The sequence below is a fragment of the Malurus melanocephalus genome, unplaced genomic scaffold (assembly GCF_030028575.1).
Source record: "Malurus melanocephalus ecotype Western Australia unplaced genomic scaffold, MMel_1.1 scaffold_116, whole genome shotgun sequence".
NCBI lineage: Eukaryota > Metazoa > Chordata > Aves > Passeriformes > Maluridae > Malurus > Malurus melanocephalus.
The window spans coordinates 1,405,544-1,421,515 of record NW_026623348.1 but is presented as its reverse complement, the minus strand read 5'-3'; the positions used below and the strand labels follow the sequence as shown (position 1 = coordinate 1,421,515).

The 15,972-nt window shown below is 40.0% G+C and overlaps 1 protein-coding gene across 1 annotated transcript in view; it reads left to right on the top strand.

Moving 5' to 3' along the window:
- Window positions 1–4,516, top strand: part of CEP152 (centrosomal protein 152) — a 21,434-nt gene extending 16,918 nt beyond the window's left edge. The window contains exons 23-27 of the mRNA XM_057369898.1: window positions 1,410–1,491; window positions 1,580–1,686; window positions 2,441–2,597; window positions 2,845–2,948; window positions 3,068–4,516. Coding sequence (XP_057225881.1) covers window positions 1,410–1,491; window positions 1,580–1,686; window positions 2,441–2,597; window positions 2,845–2,948; window positions 3,068–4,074 — 1,457 coding nt within the window. The 3' untranslated portion in view covers window positions 4,075–4,516. The remainder of the gene's footprint in view (window positions 1–1,409; window positions 1,492–1,579; window positions 1,687–2,440; window positions 2,598–2,844; window positions 2,949–3,067) is intronic.
- Window positions 4,517–15,972: the final 11,456 nt, after the last annotated feature.

The following is a 15,972-nucleotide window of genomic DNA, read 5'->3' as shown; positions in this document are numbered from 1 at the left end:
TATGTAGGTTAGGATTGTAGCTATTCCCAAGGCTGTCGCGTGTACTATGGCAAAACTGGAGACAGTGTAGATGGGAAAAACCTCACAGGAGGGACAGATCTCCCTGGGGCTTTCTGTTTAGTTTAAGTTCTTACGCAACTGAAAAACATAAAGCAACAAAACCCAAGAGTTTTTGGCTCTCTGCCTGTAGTGTGGCTTGAATTCCTTCAACACCAACATAACAAATGGTCTATGAACCCAGAACAATAGCAGCACTGCAGTGCTCCTGGCTCTAGAGCGCCCTGGCCTGGCTATGGGGAGCAGCCTCACTCTCCTGGAAGGAGCCCAGGCTTTGTGTATCCCTAAACCAGACTCAGACAYGTGTGAGCCTTTCCAGCTGGGACACTTTCCTTCAGCTGACTTCAAAAGACCCTGCTTGGCTGTTGGTTTTGTTTTTTTCTTTTAAACGATGTTGAAAAAAATTTCAAATCATTTAACCTGCAAGTGTTTTTGCTGACTGAAGAACTCAGATCATCAGTGATGGGAGTGCATTGAGGGCTGTGTGAGTTAACAGATGCTGCTGCACCTTCTGCTACAGTGTACCAGTCTCTTGTGATTAGTTTAAYTGGGCTGAAATGTTGCATGCTTTCCAGTGAGAGGAGGACTAAATAGAACACTGGAAATAGGTTGGGCTTGATTCTTTTCTTTGGTCYCTTGTTGATGTATAACTTTTAGCAATTACTGTTAAAAGTCAGAAATGTACAGAAAGGAACCTTGGGTCTCAGGAGGATTTATGCTACAAACGCTGCTGCCAGGAGCTTGAAAAAAGAGAGGCTGTGTGCCAGGACTTGAAAAGAGCTAGAAATGGCCCACAAACATCTTCAGCTTGCTGTAAGTCTGAGCAAATCCAAGGTTAGGATTGTTACCCACCTAAAGACAACTTTGATTCCCTCATCTGTTGAATCTTTTAGTTTTCAGTGGATAGTGGTTTTTGGTTATTGACCTGACAACAAACAAAGAAAACCCTCACCACAACAAACTAACAAAACCAGCCAAGTTTTATCTTGTATCTTTGTATCTTGAAGGCACAATTGCTAATCCACAAATTAATAATTATTTTCCAATATTTGTTATTTTTTATCCTGTCCTTTCTCTACAAGTACACTTAGTATCTCGAAAGTCCAGCCTCCAGAATGGTTTGAAGGCTCTAAGCTTATTTAATTACTGTATGAGATGACTTTTATGTTCAGACTTCATTGAAGTGTGTTGGGATTGATTCCTATCTGCTTTTTACTGCAACAGCTGTACTGCAACTGATGATGCTTTGGGACATTGAGACCYTGTAGCAGAAGCAGCAATTATTACATAAACATTTCTTGAACTTGGATTTAGAGAAATGAAGTGAATTCTGGTTCATCTTTTTTTAATAGAWAATGAGAAGGTTCTGGGAGCTCTAATTGCAGAAGACTCTGAGATGAACACTAAACTGAAAGACCAGGGATCACCCCCAAGGTATTTAAAAAGCTGAACAAGATGATTTCTTATTTTGGTAAGATACAAATTGCTTTTTTTTGTACAGTGTGATGTGTATGCATTTCAGGTCACTGTCAAGGGGAGGCATCTCAAAACCTTGTGCATCCTCTGAGTCTGTGAAAGGTCTGGAAGAAATGCGTGCTCACTACATTAAAGCTGTAAGCAAGATTAAGCGTAAGTATTAAAGTTTTAGCTAAAAATGTAGTGGAGGAAAGTAATTTACTTTGTTGCTTCTTACTTCAGCCAGCTTGGACAGGAATCTGACAACCAAATCACATGAGAGATAAATTTTTTCTTCTTACTATAATGACTGTGAGAAATGGAATTGTCACCCTAAATTCAACATGCAGTTGGGATGGGTGGAGCCTTGTTATACCATCCTACTTKGTTGCACTCAATTACATCTTTTAAAGAGGTTTAAGTGTATTTTGAGATTTTCCCCAGAAAAAAAACCTACCTAGCCTGCATCTTGTCCTGAGACAAAATCTGCYTTTCTCTTGTGCTGTATCCTGCCTTCTGGCTTAGTCAGCAATCTTCTGGCTGAGGAGAAAGRATTAAGTGTAGCACCAGGTCTTACCTGAATGTAGCAGGTGCCCAAATTCCAGCTGTATGCTCACTGAGAAGTTTCTAGGCCCATATTTTGCCAGCCAGCATTTCTCCGAAATTGCTGTGCCTGCTGTTTTCTGTTGCTGCTTAAGATGCAGAATTCGACAACTGAATTCCTTTCTGATGCTTCACATTGACCTGCTGTGGTTTGCACTGGCWTTCATCCAGCAGGCAGCACTTGGCACGAGGATTTGGTGGAATGCTGGCAGGTAAACCCATGCCCTTGCTGACTTGTTCCAGGTCTGGTAGACAGTCCCAGTGTGTGGTGTTGGGTTTTTCCCCACTCTGGGGGAACACTGGTACTAATGAAGTGTATTTGTAGGYGATATGCTTTGCTATATCCGTGAAAGTAAGGAACGAGCTGCTGAAATCATTAAAGTGGAGGTTTTAAGAGAGCGCCAAGAGACGGCACGGAAAATGCGCAAATACTACTTGACATGCCTTCAACAGCTGCTCACTGATAATGGCAAACATGAAGGGTAAGTTGAAGTGTGTTTGGAAATGACTGCTTGGCTTTGGAAAAGGTGTGTAGATGTTAGTCTGGTGTTTGTCCACCGTGCCTGGCCTGAAGTCTTGCCAGTGTTCACATGTTGACACAGGGTCAGTGCTGAGCTGCCTGRCACGCTGTCCTTTCAGTATTCTCTGACTGTCACGTGGAAGAGTTGAATTACTCTTAAACTTGTTTTTGGTCTTYTTTTTTTYCCCATGTYCTGCAATTCTTGACAGAGCTGAAAAGAAAATAATGAATGCTGCCAGTAAACTTGCCACCATGGCTAAAGGACTCGAAACGCCTCTTCGGCACATTCCCCAGCGCAAATCTTCCCGCTTAGGTATGGTGGATTCTATGGTCCTTCTCTTCTTGATCATATTGATTTAAAGCATTTAGTTATGAAAATGCTTTTCTTCCAATATTATCTTCAAATATCTATTACTTTCCCTTCTCTTCTAGCTCTACATGTAAATTCTGATCCTGGAGCTGAGTGCTCCAAAAGAGATGGTGTGCTTTGGACTAGGTCATACCGTATGGAAGACAAATCATGTCATGAAAGCAGTGCTGAAGAAGCCACTGATAAAGTTGTCCAGAAGCGTGTACTRCGTGATTTGAGACAGCAGTTTGATGCAACTCAGACCAAAACTCAACATGTGCTTCATAAAGCAGTGACTTCAGATATTCAGGGCAGGAATAATTATCAGAATCTGGATGGTGCTTCTAGAGATGTTCTACCAGAGTGTTATGCAAATGACGATGGAAGAAGAGAAAAACATGGTCCTGTTGTAAATACAGACAAAGGCCCATTATGTGCTGCAAGTAATGATGATGCTCCTCTATCTGCTGGTCAGGTAACGCCACAAAATAGGCAAACACCCAGTGCTACAAATGGCCCCAACAGCTCTRGGCCAACTCATCATATGGTTAGGAGCAAGAATGGAAGAACAGGCTTGAAAGAGGATAAATGTATGGAATCATGGAAAAATCGTGGTAAATGGAAAACTAAGTCTAAGAGAACTCTGGAATTTGATTTTAAAGATGCTCCAGAAAGAGATGAAGGAAGCAGCAGTGAATGGAGTTCTGGGAGTGGAAGCCTGCATCTGGATTGTGGTGAAATGCCTCTCTTATATCCTCAACAAAAAGCCAATACTGATRTTCAAGCACAGACTGTGTACTGTGAAGAGTTTCCTCACGTCAGGTCATTWTCCTCTGCAGATGGAAAGGTTACTTCTTGGAGAGACATTTCTAGTTCCAATGACAAGATTCTCAGTACAAAAAACAGCMCAAAAATTTACAGTAGAGACCAGCAGATAACAAACCCAGAGCATCCTTCATTCCTCACCTCTGACAAATCAAATTCAGCTGTCCCACAACTCAATGCATCACCACATTCAAATGTAGAAAATTGGTGCAGCAAATGCTTGGAGAAAAATGGTGTGGGATCCCCAGTCTCATCAGCAAGATAGTTGTTTTTAATTAGCCCACTTTCTAACTTGAACCAATACCAGCCATCCTCCTTTGAAGGAAAAGATTAACTTGATGTTTAAATAAAAGTGTGATGATTTAAGACAATCTACYCTGTCCATTTTGTGATCAATGTTACATAGATTTTATCAAATAACTTGAAATATTAATGCAGACTTTTGTTTACCTTTGTAATAACTATTTCATAAATGTTTATAGTGCACTAGATAGAAATCTATTAAATAGAATCTATTTTTATATTCAATTTAGTTTGCAGTGCAGTGTTTATGTAAAACAAAGCTACTGTAACTTGTGGTCATTTTTTAAATGGTTATCAAAATTCCTTGAGAGCGTAATGAGAGATGTTTTGGGATTTGTTTGAAGTTAGTATTTTAATTGACTTTTCTATTTTGAAGGACCCCCTGTAAGCCTCTRTTTGTGTTCCCACAATAAAAGCAAAAATGCTTGCATTTTTTCATTAAATTGTCATTATAAATCACTCTTCAATTACCCTTCCCTTCGGTACAGCAAAATACAGCTCATACTGGGCATAAGAAAGGTATCAGAATGAACTAGAATGACCATGTTCTGTAGATGTTTCTTAAATGGTATAGATTATCAGGATAAACTGAAGATGTAGTGATGRTCCTCCTGATGCTTAAGAAGCTTCTATTTTAAAGGCCTGCTYAYATTTTAGAGAGAATTGCAAAATGTRTCTTTTTACCTAGACTTTTTCCCTTTCCTTGGGATGGCATTTCATTGCTCTTGATCCTGTGAGGAGCCAGAGGCATTTTACTGCTGGCTTATGCAGGGAGCAATGAAATCATAGTTGTTGCAATTAATAGTTACRAGCCAGCAATTCACAGGCACAGTAATATGGGAGTTCTAAACAAAAAGGCTTTGCTTGCTATTGTTCTGTGATATTAGAAGAAGAAAAAGGTCTGACTGTTTTCTCACAAATGTTCTGTAAGCCTTTCATATGTAACATTTAACTGCTTATTTGTTAAGGTTGCTTCTTTGGTCTTTTGGAGTTGAACGTCACAGGTCAGTTTGAGAATCTTTTGAGTTTTAAGAGGAAAATRGTACAGAATCTGAACACAAATGTGTTTGACTTGCTTGACAAAGATATCCTGCATGTTTCTATTCCAGGCCAACAGGCCAGGCACAATGCATTAGAGCTTTTGGTACGCAGGCCTGGGCTGTGACTTGAGACTCTCACAGGCACTCTAATGAGAGACTTCTGAATTTGTTGGTGGCCTTTCATGTTGGCCATAAATCCAACCCCACTTCCTCTTCAGTGAGGTGGGGTTTGTCATCATCAGTGGGAGCAAACTGAGGCCATGAGAGACCACTGGTGCCTAAACAAACATGGGTCGTGGTTAAGTTCAAGGGCCAAATTCCGAGCTCTTAGCAGAGGAAATAGCTGTGGCCTTGTCTGCAAAGGAAAGTTTTTACTAGTTGTCCTCTAAACCCCAAGTGGAGGCTTTTTTCTTTTTTTTTTTTCAGTGATGAGTGGCTGCTTCTGGTTAGCTTAAACATTTTCCCAAATTCCACAAGGTAAAAGAGAGGCACATTTAGTCCTGTGTAAGAGGTACTTCTACAAGCTTTTAASCCAATACATCAGATTATTTCAATCYTTTGGCTAGTTCAGAAAACTCTCCAGATGAAGATGTGATCTGTAARAGTAAACATCCAGCTATTCTGTAGGGCATCCCTAACCATTCAGACAGCAGCCAAGGGCTCATCCTCTCATTGCTGTGGACCAAATGGAACTTTTCCAAATATTCCATCTGAGGTGCTTCAAAAGCTTCTCTGTAGTTGYTTTCTCAAATGCCACACTTAGTGACAGTGTGCAAATTGCTTTTAAAATTCTAAAATGCAACTTTTTGCAATGTACTTTTGTTTCCTTGTTCACTGTTGTGTGCGGAACTCTTTCTGTCAATTTCCACAGCTTTTAACAAATTCCGTGTGTTTAACAGTTCAATGGTTTCAGTGCAGAATGAAGTATTTACTGATCCTACAATACTTAATTTAGAAGCTTGGGCCACAGTGATGAAGACAGCCCTTCTACRTGACTGACTGCTCTTGCTTTGCTGTTTCAGTTGTGTCTTACCAGACAACTTCAGTGACAAAACTGCAGTTATATGAGAATGTGAAGGTAGGTAAAGATTCAGTTAAATCTGTGCTCACCTGATGTTYACTGTGTCTTGTTGCAGTGACAACTCCAGAGAGCTCCAGAGCTGCCTGGGAGATTTTAATTTTTCCTCACCAAATATCAGCTGTAGAGGCCTGGAGGAAAGATCTGTATCCAAACARCAGCAACCATTCCCGGGTGAGTAAAGTTTAAGGTGCAAGATAATCCTTGCCCAAGAATGAGCCCAAGAATCAATGGCTCCTGGTCAGAAGTGTTCCTCAGCCCTTCTGTCAGTAGGAAAGAATGAAGCAATAACAGAGTAGCATAGGGGATGGCAACTCCTGAAATTGGACAGCTGACACCAGTCAGAAAGGGGGATGTGGTGTTGCAATACAGGGCCTTGTATACTTTAACCAGGAGTGTCATAGAGTCATTAAATGAATCTCTTAAAATAAGCCTGTCATGTATTTTCACCCTAGATTATATGGCTGAAAGAACTGACCTACTTTATTCAAGAGCTGATTACCTGCTGTTACACCTTTTTGATTCAGATGATTCCTGGTTTAATACTGTGTTTATGTTGTAGGAGCCATATCAAATTTTATTCTAATTATTGCGGTTTGGCACTATTTAGCTTCAACTTTGTTTAACAGCACCTTGAAAGTAGCAGAATACACTGGTGTTCTTTTCTTTACTGTATTTTTGTTCTCTAGATTTTCTGTAGCTGATTTATCTTGCAAGTGTAATATAGGACAGCAAATGATAAATAGAACAAAATTAGACCCAACAGTTTTTGTCCTATCATGTTTGGTAGTKTTCAGTCTGGTTCAGTCAATGGTCTGTTCTGCAGAATTACTACAATCTTTGCAAAATACCCTATCAGATTGTGAAAGCCTTTCAAGAATGCTGTAATTGAATTCAAGTTCCCTAAGTATAACCTGTGGATATGCAACTAAGGAGAGCTCTGGTTTGCTTGCATTCCCAGGCTTTACTTAACACCTTTGCAGTTTCATATCTCATTTGCCCCTTACCTCTTACTTTGTTGTTGGTATTTTCCTCTGAGGTTTGAAGGTGTACTTAGCACTTATCATGTCCCTTTTCCCATAAAATCTCAAGCTGGTTATACTACCCAGAAGTATTGAGATACACAATCACATGCATATATTTAAGTCATTCATCCTTAAAATTTGCTGTCAAGGCTATTCTTCTGCTGTTGGAACTCTTTTCTCATGTTTCCCTTTGTTCTGTGGGAGTTGCTAAGATTTCCCATTGAAATTTATTTTTCTCTTGTGCAGATTCACTGCACAGTTCTGTCTCCCACAGTGTGGATGGCTCACAATGGGGACGATGGCAACCTGGCAGTGATACAGGAGCACATTACTTGCAGCTGTAGTGAGATTTCACCCAGCATTCTGATGCAGAGTGCTTCACACTTCCAAATTAATCATGCTCTTCTCTGTTCTTGTTGCTTGGGTAAATATTTCACTCTTGTGTAGACTTGGGCAGTGACCTGTGTGAGAACCAAGTTTCTTCATTTCGTTTTTGTACATGCTTACCTACCAAGCAAGCATTTGAGCCCAGTGCCTTTTTCACACTTGATAAAATGAGTCTGTTTCCATCATGTAGTGTTGCTTCTTTGTAAATCTGAATACAAGTAAAGAAATCCATGTCTATTGCCAAATGTTCTGGCCAAATGCCATCCCTGGTGTTCTGGCTTCATCCAGATGACGAATGTTCCCTGTCAGCCTGCAGCCTAGTGCGAGAGGACAATGGTACAGAAATACTGTAATTATCTAATCAACTTTGCTTAGAATGTTAAGCAAATGCAATTCTTTAGTACTCTGGCTTTATTATAGCTGTTAATTACCATGTGCAAATGCAATTTGTACGCAAAACCGAGTAGAGGAAACATTCACTTTTAAGTTACTTTACTCCCCTCTAGTGGTCTTGTACCACACGTACGTTTATGTAACACTTCATCACCATATGTTTAAGGACAGTGTTAGTATTGTGTGAAAAACAAAAGTGTTCTGGTAACTTCTCCTCCTTCCTTCTGCTCCTCTTCCCTTTCTATAGAGGAACAACTTCAGGGATTGGGATTCTTGCCAATGTAGCTTTCTAAGTGAAATTGTTCTTTATATGTTGACTTTTAATTAAAAGTCAAACTGTACCCCCAGCTTAAAAATCCGTATGTGCAGAAAGGTCTCAAAGCTATGTACTAAACGTTTATTTTCTGTGCCCTCAAAGGTGTTCACAAGGGCTGTTGGTGTCAGTGTTACAGTGATTTAAATTGCAGCCAGGTCTGTAGAAACACCAGCAGAACCCAGTCTGAACTGCGGTGCTGCTCTGTGTTTGTTCTGTGGCGCGTCCCAGTTTTGGTGTGTGTCTTACACTGTTTGGGCCAGTGGAAGTTGGGGGACATAAGGACACTATCAGATGACTGGGTTCCTCCTTTAAACTTGCCAGTTAGCCATTTTATGTACTATGCAGCTTTCATGAGGTGGAAAACAGGCAAAAACCTACAGATCAGAATGGAAACTTCTGCTTTTCTGGTATATCCCTGGTTCGTTGCTCAAATTACTGTTGTTGTAATCCAGGTGTGCAGCACAGGCTACATTTAGCAATAGTTAATGGGTGAGTTCTTGGCTTTTTCTTGGCTTCCTGGAGTCTTTCTGTATTTGAAACAGAAATTACTTGCTAATGTCCTTGGAGAAGACAGGGTAACTAGTCAGAGGCTTATCATCTGTTTTTGTTTAGACAAGGTATATTAAGAAAAATGTAGATAGAGGATTTACTTTTCAGAAGTTAGTTGCTTTTTTCAAACTATCCACTAGAAGCATTTCCATTTTCTTCTAGAATGCTTTGGGCTAATATATTGAAGAAAATAAAGGAGAATAAAAGGAGTATAGAGTCAATAAAGAAACTGTTGACAATTTTCTGTTTGAAAAAATGCAGTTCTCTTAAAATACTTCATGGAATTGTATTTGCCTTCATATTTAGTTATGGGAGAAAAATGGAAACATTCCAAGAATCAAAACATTTTAACACTCTTTGACTGGAACCTTTTGTTTTAAAATGAGTCTTGGTTTGTAAACTTTTGCTGCTCTGAAAAGTCAAAATTGAAACGAAACAGTTTAGGAGATCCAAATCCAGCCTTTTTTCCACATGATTTTTCTTTTGTGGAAAACTTAAGTATCTCAGTTTCCTTCCAAACTGGAAGGAAACCAAATGTAAAAAGTAAAATCCTTCATAAAACGTAAYTCCTGTCTTCCTGCAGTGCTCTTACAAGAGATTATTTGCCTGTGTCAGCGATGCATGCTGCAATAACCAATAGCTGGGGAAACTATTTCCTACACTTCTCAAGATTGTTCCCTTTAGGTCATTAGCAGATAGTTCTAATAAACATGAGCTGAGCCAGTAGAGGCTTTGACTCTATTTATCATTGCGGATGTCTGAGCAGTCCCTGTGAGAAGCTGTGACCAATTCATCAGCCAGGGAGTTTAACTTGTTCTTAACTCTTCTCTTGAAGGGCAGTGTCAACAGTCAAACGAAATCAAAATCATTTGTGTGTACAAGTGTAGGAAGCAGGTAAGACATGTAATGTTGAAATAAAATCATCTGTATAGCTGTTAAAAGCACACAGGCAGGCAGCTGGTGCAGGAGTTTCTTTACTGGCTGAGCTGGCAGGCCCTGCCTTGGGCAGTGTGTGGGGCTGAGCAGAGCAGGATCTGCTGCTGCTGCTTGGGCATCTTGCCTGACTCCTGGCAATTGTGCAGCATGGGCAATGTGAGCAGTGTGGCTGAGAGCTGACACAAGTTTCCCTGCCTCCTTTGGTGCTATTGCTGTTATTCTTTGTGGGTTCCATTTGGTAGCTCTTTGCATCCAGTCTATTAGTAGTCCCATAGCCTTGCAATTCCAGGCATGCATACATTCCAGTCCATTCCTCCAAGGAGCACATGTAGTTATTTAAGAGCTTAACACAGCTTAACCTATGAGTCGAAGTAGGATTGCTGGGTGCTTGTGCTTAGGAGAACAGGGAAATTGGCCAGTGTGAATTCAGACTCAATGACTGTAGGTTTCTGAAACTAAATCTATTGAAGCAMTGTGCCCCAGTAGAAGTTGATTGAATAGATTGCAATGTAAAGCTCGTGATCCTGGTACCCCTACTTGTCAGGATAGTTGAGGTTGCCAAGGAGCTCTGGAGTCCCACACACACTGAATAAGCAGGGTCACCTAGAGCCAGTTRCCCAGGATTTGGAATATCTCCAAAGATGGAGAGTCCACAGCCTGTATGGCACATGTTCTGGTGCTCAGTCACCTTCACAAATCTGTGATACAACTGATAAGAAATATTTGCTAAAATCCCTAATAATGGGACACATTCTGCCACCCTTACAATTATTCTCTTCCCTTTTTGTAGTTTGAGAAGAATGAGACTGCTGACAAGGAAAATAGGTCTTAAAATGACTGTGCAAGTATTCTTATTCAAAAGCTGTGAGATCCTGTTATGGTGAAWGAAGTTCTGGAGTCCAAGAGATGAGCTGCTTGCTGCACGTGTTTCTGCCTTGCTGCCCAAGTGTCTTTCCAATGYTGCTGCACTCTGCCTGGAGCTGGTGTCCAAGGCAGTGGCCAGTTGACTGGAGCTTGCTCTCTGTGCTGTTCACACACTGCAGCAGGCCAGTCTTCCTTGGGCTTCTGGCCTATGAACAGCTTTATAAATGAAATCACCACGCTGTCTGCTGAATGCTTTCTTGCAGAAGTGCTGGCGACTGTGGAACATGTTTTGCTGATCATCTGAAGAGCAGCAACTTCTCCACCTGGCAGCTGTGAGACAGGGTGTTCTTGACACATGGCCATCTGCTGATAGCTTGGGAGTGGGACTGAGCAGTGCAGATTCCAATGGCTTTATAGCTGGGATTTGCAGATTAACACTCTGTTGTACTCCACAGCATCTTCCTGGGCTAAATCCCACCTGCATTCTGCATGAATGGAAGAAATTCCTCAGGTTTTTCTTTCTGCTCTGGTCCTTCAATCACAGTTAAGAGAATTTAGTTCCAAATGTGTTAGAAGAGCTCTCTTATGCAGCATGGGATTTGGTTAAGCACGGGACTAACATTTCCCGTATTATGGTGTAGCCAGTGGCATAATTGATAATGTTCTTTTTAAAAAGTTTAAACTTTTTTCTTTCCTTTTTACTTACAGGTGGTATTATACAGTTTTTGACTGCAGGAAGGGGAAGGACAGCTTGTAAAACACACCTGTCAAAGCAAGGTAAGTAACTACCACRGTTGCCTAAGCCTTAACCACCCTTAAAATGGAGTTTGCGATGGGGGAAAGRTGGAAACCAAACAAAAAAAAATAGCACAGAAAATACTAGTTAGATTTTAAATGCTGAGATGCCCTAGAAGAAACAACTTTTTTTCAGGATTCTGTGAGGAATGGCTTTTGTTGGCTCATGCCTACTGGTGATCTGCTGAACTGATATAATGGYACAGCTGTTTTCATAAGACATTTAGCTCTGAATTTGACACTCTTGAACATGTTTATTAGAGCATGATACATATGTGAATTCTGAAGACTTATTTTTTACAAGTTTGAGTAAATTCAAAAAGCAGTTATTTCTTGGTTTAGAGAACACTTCTGGAATTTCGCTTTATATTTTCACTGTGCAGGACTCTGAAGTCAGCAAAACTGCACAGGCTTTTTGTTTCACTGTTTGTGACAAAACCCCAGGTAGGTAAAGAGCCTCATGTACAGACCAGTGAATGYAGATGATTTGCATATGTTGAAAAGGAGAAAAGACTTCCTAGCCAACTGTATGGAAAGAGTTGTTTCCAGTTCTCCATAAAGCTTTCAAATCCATGTAATAGGCTCTTTTCAGAAAGTTCACTGCTCTAGCTTAGCTTAACTGATGGAATAGCATTCACCACACTGCAGTCAGGGAATGCTCCAAGCCCCAGTGAAATAAGTGGAGAGGAAAAAAATTATCTTTGGCTTGGACTAGGCTTGTAGTGCCAAAGGAAGCTTCTCCTTTGGCATTGATCATTGCAATGCAGGGAAACTCTGTTTTCCCAATAGTTTATCATAAAATGTGTCCAGACTGGAGCCTCTGAAAGATTTGCTTATCTTGAAAAGGCACCATGAATCTCCTTATTTACATCATCCACTTTTCATCCATAAAATTACACTTCCTTCCTTTTACTGATGAACAGGAGTGGGAAAAGTCAGCCTTAATACGTATCTGTGTATCTATAGATAGATAGATATAGATGTCCTTTTTCCCAAGCATCTCCTGCCCATGAGTATTTTGATTTGGCTCTCCCTCTGGGTGTCAAATGACATTTCCTTTGCTGACTGTGCCTCTTTGACCTCTGTTGTTACTTGCCTGAAGTTATGTGGTATTTTTCTTGGTATTGAAAGGAGTTCACAAAGCTACRAAAAGTGTTCAACATCTTCATTTAAAATTTGTAAAGTGTCAAAACCTGACTCTTAAGAAAAGAAATGTAGCAGCTCAATCTCTTCTGAACTCCACCCCATTCATCACAGTAATAGCAATTTTGGGTGGACCTGGTGTTTATAATTTGTAAACCTTTAGGGACATTCTAGAGGCAGTAATTACGTTTTTTTGAAATAAGGCTTAAAAGATTTTCTTATTGTTGGAATTTTCCCCCCATTTAAGTATAATTTGAAAAATTTGTACTAGAAACTAGTAAAAGTTGCTCTCATTTTAAGTGTTCAAAGTAATAGATTTTAACTCTATCCCTGTATCTTAATTTTCTCTGTAGGAGACAAAAAAAGGGGTTTTAAACCTAAAAAAAACCCCCATACAGAGCTTTCTTCCTGTCCCTTCTCATTCCCACATTGAGACACAGATATGGAATCTATTGCAACTTCCTCCTCAAAYAGCTTCTTTTACTTAATTTGGCTACTTAGAAAATGAAAATATTTTTTAATTAACTGCAATTTTTACTTCCTGTTTCCTTATAAAGAAARGCAACCTGATTATGTCCTAAAACAAATAGCTATAAAACTGTAAATCATTTTGCTSTGAGTTGAGCCAATACATAAATGAGAAGGGGCTAAAAATGAAACAGAATACTCTGTGAGTTAATGGGAAGTTTMCTATTGACGTCTGTGGGCTGAATTTACCTAAGGAACTTGTACTGGAAGTGCACAAAGCAATATATATGTAAGATGCATGTATAAATAAATGTTCTATCCAGTGTGGTGYATAAAGACTTTGCATCTGATGCACATTTTGAGGCAATGAAGGCTGGCTGCTGAAACTTGTGAACCTGATAAAGTAACACCCCAGTGATCCTCAGTAAGTAAATTTTAATACTTTCAACAGATGAAGTGGGAGGAAAATCCCCAAATGATTTTATACCCGGTAAGAAATCACAGTGTCTAGGATGAGGTTGTCTCAGTTTACTGGTATCTAGAAAACCTGAGGAAATGAAGTCAGCCTTTTGAAAGTTACTGAATAAAGGAAAGTGCAGATCAGAGCTGGTCTGAACTCTTTGCTGGCCAGAGACTCATCCCTGTCCTCTGTGAGTCAGCTCTTGCAGTGGAGGCGGCCAGCTGCACATGGGATGTTACAGGAGTGCAACCAGGCAGTGCAAGAAAGGGATTCTTCCCCTCCTTTGGCACTTTAGAAACTGCATCTGCAGTGCTGTGTCTGTCTCTGGGCATCCTGGCACAAAAAACACACCCACTCCTAAACCCAAAAGCCACTGATACCTGGAGCAAGTCTGGCAGAGAACACCAACGTGGTGAGGGCTAAAGCAAAGCTCTCTGAGCAGAATGTTCATCCAAACAAGAAGTGCAGGTTAGGGAGGAYCTTCCTGCTGTCTTCAGGGTATAGAGGAGAGAGAGCCTGACTCTTGTGGGTGGTGAGCAGTGCTAGGATGAGGCACAGGAACAAATTYTAGGAAGGGAAATTCCTACTAAGTGTTAGGAAAAAATTATCTCAGCAAGGGTTGTGAAACAATGGAGTAGGCYACTCCAGAAAATGGGGTGTYCATCCTTGGAGATATTCAGAACTCATCTGAGTTAGAGACTGAGCAGCCCATTCTTAAGTTGGTCCTGCTCTGAACAGGGAGCTGGACTGTGACTTTCACAAGTACCTTCCAATTTAAACTCCTGATGAATCTATGAGAGCTGTATGCAATGCTCTCATAGTGTTATTTCTCAAAGGAAGGACCTTGCAAATGGAATGTGGTGGGTTCAGAGTCTAATCCCTGGTCTCTTATTACCTATTTTATTATTTCAACTGCATCATGGGGCAACTCCCTATCAACCAAGACATCACATAGCCAGAGGAACACTAGGATGGAAAACAGAGGCAGAGACACCCAATCCCTTGCTGACAATGTTTGAAGGAATGTAGGGCCTGATTCAACTGTCTTTGTTGGAGTCAGTAGGGAGTTCTGCATAAATCAGAGTTACAAGAAGAAGCTCTTGGTTGCTGCTTTCCACCCACTTGGAATGTATTCATTTGGATAAAAAGCTATATCCATTTTGCTCCATGTTTCAGCCTGAAAATTCACCCATCAGTTGGCATTTTATGCTAAGCTGTGAAAGTTGTTTCACTTTGCTTCTGAGTTTACAGGTGGGATTTAAGAGGTCATTGGGGACAAATGTAAGATTGAGGAAGCTCAGCTTGCAGTTACTACTCTGGCAAAATTCCCATTAGCTTTGACAGGATTATTAGCTGACAGGAAGTACAGAATATATATTTCCTTTTCTTGCACTAAGGGTGGATTAAAATTCTTACTGTTAAATCAAAGAAGCAATTGCTATTGTTAAGGTAGGTTTTCTAGCCGTACACATAGAATTAAATATTTCCCTCTGAGTATATTAAATTGGGATTAAAAATAAAATTCTATTGTATTTTAGTTGTTTTTTTCATTCAACAATAGTCTTGCAAAAATAGGTTGTGCTTCCCCTACCTGCAAGACACAATGAAAGTCATAAGATTTCTTCTGATTTAGTTCTCTTTTCTTTAGGACCCCCATGGATAACTCTGATAATGGAATCTGCCTTCAGCAAACAGAGATGTACAATAGATTTCACCCTTACTGGGTAAGGATTGATTTAAAATGAGATCCTAGTTTTAGAAATAAAAACTATGAATGGGGTACAGAATGTTCCTTAAAAAATACTGAGAAGGGAATGTCTGAATTCGGGCATCTCTTGAGTTTCCTTGTTCTTTCTTTGTCACTGATACCAAAGAATCCAAGTCTTTTAGAGGAGAAAGAACATCTGTTTCATTCAGATCTTAGTAAGGACAAATGCCTGGTTCTTGATGGGGTGATATAAAAATTTGCCTTTTTCTCGTAAATTAATGGTGTTACTTTGTTTAGAACAACCTAAGTTCTGTGCTAAAACTATTCCATAGAGGCAGAAATAGGAGAGATGTGTTCTAAATGTAATAAAATGTAATAGGTTTATGCTCACTTAGGATACAACTGAGATAAAATRTTGTAATTTCTGCAGAAACGCATAAGCCCCCAATGTCTAAGCCAAGGAAGAACTTTTTATTTCTTCTTTTGTTTCTTATATGACAGAAACCACACTTTACCCAGTATTACAAATTGTGGAATTATATGTTGGTTAGATTTCCTTCTCCATAACTGTAAACTCTGCTGACAGATGAAAATTTCAAGTAAAACCATTGTAAAAATTAAGTAAAAGTCTTGGGTGAAATATGTCCCCTAATGTATCATTAATGGATTCTATAGCTACTTGTCATGGCTTGTCTGAC